The sequence below is a fragment of the Cavia porcellus genome, unplaced genomic scaffold (assembly GCF_034190915.1).
Source record: "Cavia porcellus strain 051 isolate PalLab524CR breed Dunkin Hartley unplaced genomic scaffold, mCavPor4.1 scaffold_11, whole genome shotgun sequence".
NCBI lineage: Eukaryota > Metazoa > Chordata > Mammalia > Rodentia > Caviidae > Cavia > Cavia porcellus.
Window position 1 is genome coordinate 45866605 of NW_026947494.1, and position 11670 is coordinate 45878274.

The 11670-nt window shown below is 34.7% G+C and overlaps 1 protein-coding gene across 7 annotated transcripts in view; it reads left to right on the plus strand.

Annotated features, from left to right (window-relative positions):
- Gpbp1 (GC-rich promoter binding protein 1) overlaps positions 1–3203 on the plus strand; it is a 58256-nt gene extending 55053 nt beyond the window's left edge. For all 7 annotated transcript variants that reach the window (XM_063258197.1, XM_063258198.1, XM_063258194.1 and 4 more), the window contains one exon: positions 2713–3203. In XM_063258197.1, coding sequence (XP_063114267.1) covers positions 2713–2871 — 159 coding nt within the window. In that variant the 3' untranslated portion in view covers positions 2872–3203. The remainder of the gene's footprint in view (positions 1–2712) is intronic.
- The last annotated feature ends 8467 nt before the right edge of the window (positions 3204–11670 follow it).

Sequence of the window (11670 nt, forward strand, 5' to 3'; positions counted from 1 at the left end):
CCAGCCCCAAATTACCTTTAATAACACAGTTTTGAAGTTGGTTATTGATTTGTTTTAAAGGATTTTTTATTCATGTTTGTAATACAATTTATGTATAAAATGTACCTTAAATGTACATGAATTTTGGCAAATGTATATAATCATGTGACTATGATCATAATAAAGAACATTTGCAGTATCCCCAGGTTTTCTATTTCTCCTTTGCATGAAGTCTTCATTATGCTCAGCTTCAGCCCCTTCTAGAGCTTGTCACATGTTTTCTGTCCCAAGAGGTCAGCCTTTCTTGGATATTTTTTAAAATATAGCCATTATAACTAACTAATGTCATTTTTCATGTTTTTGAAACACATCCAGATTACTAATACTTCACTATATGGTAATTAACTTACAAAAATTTGCAGAGTTTTTATCCTGCAGTTTTGGAAATCAAACCCAGAACTTGGTACAAGTGAATTAACCAGGTGCTTTACCATTGAGCTTCTCGCAAGCCTGAAGGAGTTTTAGTTATTTATTTTTTAATATGAAGAAAAGCATTCCATGAAATCTACTGGTACTGGTACTATTCTAGAGTAGTGTTCCAAGGAAAACATAATATTAGCTAACCAGGATGATAGCAGGTAGATAAAATTACTGATAGTAAAATAACTGTCAGTTGCATACATTTTTGGCTGGAGATAATGATACATGTATGTATGTATGTTTTCTGAAGTAGTGATGAGGCATGGTTATATTAAAAATGCCATAATATTTGGTATTTAGATGCCTAAAATATCATTAGAGATAATGCTGATTTTAAAAGGATTTATATTATACCTGTAACAATCTTAAAATCCTAAGTTCAAACTTTTGCTTCACAAGCATTTGAGTATTTAATAATGCCTGGGTATTATGCAGTTTTGCTCTTCCATCAGACTAATAGTTTAATGAGGGTAGATTCCTCTGTGATAATAGTTCTAAAAGTATTCCAGGTTAGAAACAGGGCATGAGTGGCAGGGAAAGAGGAGATGGTACATATTCAACAAGTTTTGTTTTTTTAAACTTCATTTTGTATTATATTTGTCATACATATTTATCACATTCATCATAGAGAATTTCTACCTGTATATAATACATTGTAATTTTTTTTTCCATTCCCTTCAATCCTTCCGTCCCTCCCCATTTACAAAAGCTTTATTTCCATTGTTTTTCATCTGTCCTTTTTTTGTTTTTCTTTTTCCCTTCCTTGTCTACCCCTACCCCTTCCTTGTTGTTCCCCTTCCCATTTGAAAATGTTTTGGAGTTCATGTTACTGTTCTAGAATCCTGGGAAAATTTTTTCCCCTTCATAGATTTTATATCCTAGTGGTTAATCTAGAGAGTAATTCCACTTAAGGAGATCTGGGAAAACATAATTAAGGAACTGGATTTGAATTGGCCTTTGAGGGAGAAAATAAGGCAGTGATGTTCCTGGTGCAAGGATTAAAGTAAGACAAAAGTAAGAGTAAAGTGAATGCTGCTGGCAGAAAAAGTGTTGGAGTGGGCAACTTTTAAGTAAAGATCATAATAACATTGTATATCTGTCCTAGTTTGTTAGATAATCTCAGTTTTTGCCTGGCATGCTGCTGTAATTATTAAAAGCAAGTGGTTATTCTTACATTCAGAGTACTGTAGTTTGAATGATATATGACAGTTTAGAATAAAAGTCAGGTGGTAAAGAAAATCTGCTGTGGAAAACAGAGAATTAAAAAGGAAAGGAAACTGAAAGTCAAGACTAGACTTCTTATTGTACACATAACAGAATTAACCATACTGGTAGTGGCGCCTAGGATTTGCATTTTCTCCAAATTATTTTTTAATCCTTATAATTAAAGAATCTTCTCTATTATATGACAACCATAAGCAAATCCAAATATTAACTTAGTCTTAGATTTTTCATGAAACTTAGGCCAGAGTTAATGGGGTATATATTACCAATAATTTTATTTTGTCTTATATATCCTTATTGTGGTGTTTGTGCTAATCATCAGTTTTCCAACTCTGTTTTTTTTTCTTCAACTCCTGTTACTGTGCAGTTTATTTATGATTGCCCATATTCAGAAATGACTTCAGTATCCTAATTTCTGTGGTTAATCAAAAGATTCTTTGATTTTGTTACTTTACATACCTCATTGTACAGAGTAGGGCTAAAGTTACATTGTGAGCTGTGTTAACTTAGGTCATCATTATAAAAAATAATAACTGTAGTTTAATAGTTGCTAAGTGCATGCTAAGCCAGTGATGGAAAACCTTTTAGAGTTTTCAGTGATAACAAACGGCTGTGACACACTGAGGTAGGCAGAATAAAGGTTCTTTATTGCTCATATAAGGGAATGAAAATTTGGAAAGGTTTAATTACAGAAAGGTAAACTTAGTATGTTTGACAAAATTATTTACATCTACCCTATCTGGATCCAAAATCTGTGCTCTACTATACTATTCACATTAATTTTTTTGTACTGGTTTGGTAGATGGTACATACTGTTTATTCTCCCAAAGAATAGCTATTAGGGGATATTTCTTAGATTAGTTGGATTAGTTACATGTATCTAAATATTTATTGGCTTATGATACCATGATATTAACCTGTGGATATTTTAGGGTTTAGAATGCAAAACGTTTTGTAGTTGTATTTTATTATAGTATTCTTAATGCATAACACTTGGGAAAATTTGTTTGTTTGTTTTTAACGTTTTAGTTACAGAAGAATGGTCTGAGAAAAAATGGTATTTTGAAAAATGGCCTGATCTGTGACTTCAAGTTTGGACCCTGGAAAAACAGCACTTTTAAACCTACAATTGAGAACGATGACACAGAGACAAGTAGCAGTGACACATCAGATGACGACGATGTGTGAAGGATTTCCTAACAGCTTTAGAAATTTTAGTATGATACATCTCTCATGCAGTTTGGGGTAAATTGTAAAAACGAAGAACTATAATTTATGTAGTAAAATACCCCATTAGAAGATGATTTTTTTGGGGGACTTCAGTATGAAGAAAACCAAGAATATTGTGTTGGGCTGTGTTGAACATTATTTCTTTGTAAATGAATGTTGTAGAAATGAGGACTTACGGTTGATCCAACATTGACTTTCTTCATCACTGCAGCATTTCTCTGACTAGCAATGTGACAATGTAACAAATGAGACTTTCTCATTTAATAAAAAATTGTGTAATGTTTTGCAAAGCTTCTGTCTTAAAATGTCCAGGTCTTAAGGAAAAATAAGGCAGCTTACAGTTTTGCTTGCAGAGTCTTACCTTTTTCATACAGTGGAAATCTTCAGATCCACTTTATGCGCCTCTTCACCTCACTCCTCAAAAAAAAAAAAACAAAAAAGCAAACAGGAAAATGTAGCATGTTGGCTAAAACTGGAACAAGTACACTAAAACATTAATTTTCTGAACTCAACTGTTGTACTAGCCACCTTTTAAAACCTAAATCCCTCTTTAGCTATTTATAGTGCACTAAGTGTTACAGAACTTTCCATACTTTGTTTCAAATTTTAAAAGGTGATTTTCAAGATCTTTAAATATTTGGGAATGTGGTCATATGAGAATTTTCGGAGTTGATGGCAAAGAGGCATGTGGGAAAACTCATTTTGATAAATTATTACACATGCAGAAAAACTGATCACACTGAATCTGTCCACAACATGGAAAATAAACTGGATTTTCAGAATATTGTTGTTCTCTGTAGTGTTCAAGGTATTGGTTTCTAAATATAGCATGTGTTACTTTTTTACTTTGTTCATTAAAGATGGCTACTTTTTGAGGCAGGAAAAAAATGCACTGCACAAGGAATGAATTTTGACCATTCTCATTTGGACATTAATTTTAAGATTATATTTCTTACTGCTGGAAGAGTATTTTAGCTCTGTATTTGTATTTTGATTTTTCTGATTTTGTTTACCCTCATCTGCTTTTAGCTTCCCCCTTCCCTATCTCTGTGTATAAAATATACCTTAATTATAAAGAGCTTGAGCTTAGAGCAGAAATATTTGGGAGTTTATGTCAGACTTTATGTCTTAAGTTTGAGAGCTGGTTGATTTTTTTTTATTACATGATCTTGTGCTTGCCAGCCAAGTGCTTATGCCACTGAGCTAAATCCCCAGCCAGTTGGACGTTTTTTAAATTGTGTTTCTTAACAAACTGCAAGAGTTTTTTTGTTACTACATCAGTAACCTGCCCAGACTCCCCAGCTTTAACCACAAGCTGTGTTTTTGGTTTTGGTGTTACTGCTCACATTGAGACTGGTAATGATGATATTACAGAGGTAACTTGGTTGTACCCCTTTAAACTTTTGAGGGTAAATTAGTAACAAATAATTAAGTATGTGTTAAGTTTCAAAATAGGCTTTTTAATAAATGTAATTTGGTACAATCCACTGTAATCAGCTAGAGTTAAATAATCCTAAAGTAGCGATGGCGAACCTTTTGGAGCTTTTAATGATGTACACAGCCCACTGTGGTATCACACTATAGGTTCACCACCACCAACCTAAAGTATTCTTTGACAGAATTGTCAGTGTCACATATTGCATATCTTGGAAGTCTTAAATTGCACTGTTTGATGAATAGGTAGATGAAATCTTAACCAGATACCTTTTTTTTTTTTTTTTGCTAAAATAACTAGAAGAAACCTAAAAAATATTTGCATTTAAAATCTTACTGAGTTTTCTAATTGCAGAGATTTTTTTAAATACTATTTTCTGCCATCAGATTTTTTTTTAGTAGTTTACTTTTGTAAATGTAAAGTACAATGATACAATTCCATTTATTAAGTGATGGCATTAACAAGTGGTTACTAAGGTGTAGAATCATATACACACATTTTAAGAGAGTGTCTTTAAAATGAGCATAACTAATGTACTGTTTAAATAATGGATTAATGATTAAGATTGCTGGATAGGTAACTCACAAGTATAGGAATTAGTTAAACTGTAGGTGTACAGTGGTAGTGGTCTTGGTACCATTTCAGTATGAAATTGAACTCAAAATTAAGCCATGTAGCTTGACACAAAGTACTTTATGATGATATCAAACTTTTTTCAGTAGCAAAATATTTAACCGCTATCGAGGTAGAAGTTGACATCAGAGAACACATGTACAGCATAAAATTGATGTTTTGATGCATACAGTCACCACAGCCAAGGTACTTAATGGTAATAGGCCTAAAATTTTCCTTATACTTGTTTTTTTCTTTTCTTTCTTTCTTTCTTTTTTTTTTTTTTTGAGATAGAGCCACACTATGTGATTCAGGCAGGCCTTGAACTCAACTGTGTAATCCAGGCTGCCCATGGCGATGCTTGTGCCTTAGTCTCTTATGTACTGGGATTATACACTTGCACCACCATATCCAGCTCCCTGCTCCTTTGTAAATCCTTTCCATTATCATCTACTCTGATTATTTTTGTATAAATTAATTTAAGCAAAAGTTTCTGTAATGATTTGAAGTAGCATTTCGAAAAGTGTTTTGTTAGAATTTAAGACCACAAATCTGTTAAGATTGAAATGGAAATTAATCTACTGGATAGACCAGATTTAGAGTATTTTAGTCCTTTTTTTAGTGTTTGTATTTCCTAAGCAGATACAGTCACTTTCACTAGTGTTTATATTTGCTGCTACTAGAAAATAGCTACATAAATACTCAATTTCAATGTGACTTGTTTTTGACTCAAAAAAGTTACTATAACCTGACATCAGGTTTTATTTGTGTCTTGTAATATCTTAGAAACTTTAAAATATTTTAAGGCACATACTTGTGAAAAGTTTCTATAAGGTAAGATTTGTAATTTGATTTACACCATTAGGAATGTGTTGTTGTAACTTCCAAAATCCCAGCTGTGTTTAACTGGATATTGTGATAACTTCAGGACAGTTTAGGTTACCTGAGGTTACAATGGTTCCGTGGCTATTGAGATGGTAGTGGACATTTCAAACAGTGTAATTCTTAAAGCCTTACCGTGACACGGTATTGCTTAATGTTACTTCCTTTTTGTAGGCAAGGCTGAATACTAGGATTTTACAATAATGATAGGACTCCAAGGAGAGCTCCAAATGATTTTTTATCTCAAAAGATATTATTTTTATTAGTATGTGATTGCAATATATAATTATATTTATTGTGGGGAGTTGGTACATAACACATCTGAATTCTTTGTACTTTTCTCCTCCCCTTTGATAAACTTTTAATAAGAATTTTGTAATCTGGGACTTAAGCATGTGTGATTCAGTAATTACCCTAATTGAAAGCATTTTCTCATAAATTATTATTATTTGAGCTATAACTTGTACAATTTAATCACATGTTATTGTTTAAATTCTGTCCATCCTTTATTTTGTAGAAACAATCTGGCACAATGATTGAAATTATAATTGTATCAAATCCTTTAGATGTTAGGACACTGCTACATTGAACATTGAGATATATAGGAGTACATGTAGTTGTGGCTGCCAAACTTAACCTGTATATTGATATTAATTACTAGGGAACTTAAAAATGAGTAATGGCTTTGTAATCCCTCCCAAAGATTATTAGACTGGGTGTGGACTATAGGATATGTAAAATTCCCCCTGGTTATTCTAATTATTGGCATACAATATATTGGACATATTTACACCTGATTTGAAACTTGACTTTATCTCTTAACTAGTTGAACCTAAATCCTGATAACTTGGTTTCTCTAGAAATTATCCTTAGGGTTATGAGGATGAAAAGGAAAAACTGGTATAAATTATAGCCTATGGTAGGTGTTTCATAAATTTCAGGGGTTATTTCACTAGTATTAAACCTTTAAAATTACATAAACAGGCAGATACTATTTCAAATGGTTCTAGATGATGTGAGACAATGTGAATTGTCACAGTGTGTTCAAACTGACCTGTCTTGTTTCTACTTCCGTTTTTTTTGGGTTCATGCTCAATTATGAGGTAAGCTTGATCTTTTAAATTTGAGATTCACCAATTTTGTGAAATATGACTCTTGAACGTTAATGCTATCAAGGTTTTGTGAGTTGATTACAAGGATGTTCCATACTTTCTATTTTTATGAATAGAACAACCTCAGGCATATCACATGCTTCTTGTGTCAATAAGCACTACACTAAGGTAAACTAGTTTTTCATTTTGTTTTTAACTTTCTACATTTACTTTGTTAAGATTCTTCATACTTTTATGGAACGCTGAAGATGAAGATATGGGCTGAGGAATCATGACAATGGGGAGAGAACTGTTGTCTTAATTCATTTCAGTTACTCATTTTTAATGGGCATTTGTATCCTAAACTTACTTTTGTTGTAGGATGCCTGTGTGTCTTTTGTTAACTAGGAGCATAACTTTTTTTTTTAATCACAGGCTTAAAACTTCTAATATAAAATTTCTTTAATTGCAAGAAAGGGAAAAATACTTTTTTTTCCCTATCAGCCTTAAAACTTTGGATGTAAGTTTCTTTAATTGCTACAAATTGGTTAACCCAATGTACTTTCTCTTTGAGTTGGGATACTTTTATAATTAGGTGTAGTTGCTTTATGAGAAGTTTACTTGGTCAGGTTAAAAGGCATTTTATTTGGAGTTAGTATTTTTCCTTTTTTTCCCCCCTGCTATATACTTTTTTAGGAATGGTATTGTCAGTATTTTTCCTTTTAAATCTGGACTTACTGTTCTGACATTGTTTTTTAAAAATTATTTTGATTTTAGTAAAATGAGTTATTTGATAGAATTTTAAAATGTGTGTGTGTACTGAGAAGTGAATTCTGTTACCAGATAGAAGCCTTGTGCCATCTGTTAAGGAGTATGTAATTTCTTTTTTGGAGATTATTTTCTAAATTAGGTGTTGGTAAAATTTCAGACAGTAAATACTCTAGATCATGTGATATCTGTTGGAGCTTTCACCAAAGCAGCTAAAGATGAGTAAATGTGTTTTTTTGTATTCCAGCAATGCTAGAAAGAGTAGTTCCTGATCTTTGTGTGTAAGTCTTAACACCTAGGACTTCAGAAATCAAGGTGAATTATTGGGTGGTGGTGTGTGGTCTTTGCACCCTTGTGTGTCATTTTTTATTTTTACAAAACACTGCTAAGAAAATACTTTTCGCATATGCCACAAAAGGTTAAATGTATTGCATCCTCATTGACAGTGTAGGAAATGCAATACAATGATTTTTATTGATAAATAGGAAAACTAGTTCAACAAGACAATGACAGAGCTTACCTGTGTCTAAAAGCAGCAGTCTCTGATTTTGTTCTGAACATGGTAAGTACCAGGAGTATCTCCCTACCAGCTACAGGAAACAAATAGGACAAGAATTTTGAAACAAATGATGACTCAACATTTGTCATTCAGAGTTGCTTTCACAATGCACCTTTTTTCTAGGATTTTGGTTCCTGTATGTGGAGTTGTACAGATGCTGTATAAAGCTATAGGTGATGAAGCTAATTTCTAGCACGAGACATAGGCTAGGGGAACCAGACAGTGAAGTAGGCAGCCTAAGATGAGTGAAAGATCCATGAAGAAAGCAAAAAAAATCAATGTACTGAATCTGAAGTCCAGGAAGCAGATGGAGAATTACCTACCTCAAACAGTTAAGCCACTACAGAAGTACCACATGGAACCTAAATCCATAGGAAACAAGTTGCAGAAAGGGCTAAATCCTATCAGACATAACTAGTGGCAGAACTAAACATTGTCATGGGTGCCGGGGTTTAAATAGTCTGTTCTCATCCTAAATGGAAATGCATCTGATCCCAGCATGAAGAGGTGCAGAAGCAAAGCTTCTAGTTTTTCATTTATGATAAGTGATGAAAGCTGGGCATAGTAGCTAAGGTCTATAATCCAAGGGAGGCAGAGGCAGGAGAATTGTGAATTTAATCCCATCCTGGGCAATTTTGGAACTTTGAGAGACTGTCTTAGAAGGGTGTAACTCGTTGAGCAGGCCCTAAATTCAATTCTTAGTGACTGACTTGTAACTGCAATTTCAAATTTAGGTCAGTAAGAGGAAAGCATGCTCAGTCAGGCCTTGTGGAAATAATACAAAGAATAATCCTGTGTTGAAATTGATCACAGCTTTGTAGCATAGAATCCTGCAAATGGTTTTCAAGTATGCAGTGCACAGAACATAGGGACAAAGAAGATGAGTAGAGTATAACAACTCACAGAAAGGTTTCTGGAGGATGTCATAGTTCGGTTTTCTATGAGGAACACTTTACTAGTAGTCACACAAGGCAGAAGGGAATTTTAGGTAAAGAAACAGCCTGCTGTGTCCTCGAAAGCCTAGGGAGTTTGATACAGGTATAAGAAAAAGGATGCTAGTGAGACAGCATGAGTCAGGTCATAAAACATCTATCATTTGGACAACTGATTTTGTCCTGAATGCAGTGGGGAACTGGAATGTCTTAGACTTCTTGTTTATGTTTAAAATTCAAAAACAAAACCCATATTATGATTGCTTAAAACAGAGATAAGGCAGGAAAACTTGTGAATTCATCTCAGATGTGACTTAAGATGAATTCATTTAGAGTAAATGTTACTGTCATAGTGACAGGACGATTCTTGACATGCTGGGATGGAAGAAAGGTTGAACAAGTATCTAGCTTGTATGATAATTTGCCCAAAGCAGTTCTTCAGTAGTATATCACATGAATACCTCACTGATAGGTTCTAATAAAATACCTCACTGATAGGTTCTAATAAGTTGTTACTTTACTTAAACAAGACCTTTATACAGATCAACAATGGGAAAGAGATAGTTTCCAGGCCCATGATTTACAGAAGATGAACAATGCTGCAAGGGAGAATTTTACAAGCTACCATCAGAATACCCAGAGTGGGTTCTTTGGTTTAAAACTGAGTTTCATACCAGAATTGTCAGAAAAAAGAGAATGGAAAATACAGATCAGAATATGGTGCTGAGTGTAGAAACACACTTTTCTAAACATTCTATAGACCTACCAGATGGTAAAGTATGACTGCTTTCTGCCAATGAATCTAGCAATGACATAATTCAGTTGATTTTGACCTGGTCAGATTAAAATGCAAAATGCAGCTCTTGCAAACTTCCTACATACATGGAACTCCAGGGAAATCTCCCTGTTTGTTACATTCAGGTATATGGAGTTAGTTGCAAAATCAAGACCTCTGTCACAAAGGCATTGTAGTGCTGTTACACTGGATAGAAACATATCCCTGAAGGCCTAAGGCCATTATCCTGTGTAGGATTAATAGCATTGAATAAAGCCAGATGTTTGGCTGAGTGCTTTCACACCAATATCACACATTGACTGAATTAATGAAACTAGGTTGTGATGTTTTTTGTACTGAATCTACTTGTGAATCAGACCCAGGACCTTATGCATGTTTGGCAAGTTCCCTACCACTGAGCGACATCTGCATCCCTCAGAACAGACTCATCCCTGAATTGGCTTGAGGCCTTCATCTGGTATGAAGTTTCTGGTGTCCCTGCAGTTGTAGCAAAGCATCTTCCCCATTCACTGTACTCACAAGGGCCTTGCTCTTGTGTAATCTCTGCTGTTGAATAAGACAAGCTTTGTTTAAAAGAATTTTTTACGTTTGCCACACTGAAGGTCTTGCCAGTGTGAATTTTCTGGGAAAGTTGTTTTTTCAGATGTTTTGTTCTGTTGCTAGGGATTGAATCCAGACCCTCATGTTTATCACTACAACTGGGCTACACCTCAACCTTCAGCAAGTTTGGATTTGCAACACAAAGCCTTCCCACATTTGGCATACTCATGAGGTTTTTCTACAAAGCGAATAGGCTAGTGCTGAACATGTTTACATTTGAACCTGAATGCATTACCACTGCACTCCAAGTGGACTGTCTCCTGCTAAATATCTGTTTGAGGCCCAATATGTCCACACACCCATTAAACTCATGTAACTCTTTATCCAGTATGGATTCTCTAGTGCTGTGCAAGTGTGTGTATGTGGTAGGAGACTTTCCTGTGCTCACCACACTTAAGATTTTTTTCCATGCTGAAAGACTCCCTCACACTTGTGTTTCTGTGTGGCTCCATTCTTTTGGAGAGGTCTGGTGCTGAAAAAGACCTACAATATCTAAGAAGTCTATCCCATGCTCTCTGCAGGTGAAGGGTTTTCCTAATGTAAAAATTCTGTGGCTCTTCACAAAGGATCCCCTTCTCACATCCCTACTGTGGGATTTCATCCACTGTGCTCCTGGTATTAAGTTTGCCCTGAAACAGATATTTCCCAATGCCGTACTCATGCACAATTGCTGACCACTATGTGTACCTTAGCTTTCAGTCAGATATGAAATGTCTTCCATGATTAGAAACATACATTTCGCAAAGATAAGCCTTCTGGATTAGTGGATCTGGCTTTGGAGTCCTAATTCATGGTATTCCACAGACTTTGCTCAAAATGGGCCTTGTCAGTATCCATTCCAGGCCATTGACAATAAAGACAAAGTACAAAGTTCTCTAGGACCACAATGAGTACAGGTATCTGAGCCTCATCAAACAAATCCCATTCCGCCCATGAGAGAGGTACACAGCCTCATTGTTGACTGTTCTGAGTAAAGTCCCTCAGCACCACACTGGTGTTGGACTGTGTGAGTAGAGCAGGGAGGAATGGAATGTCAACAAACTTTAAACTTGGCGATATGTGGTGGGGACAGTGACTCTTCA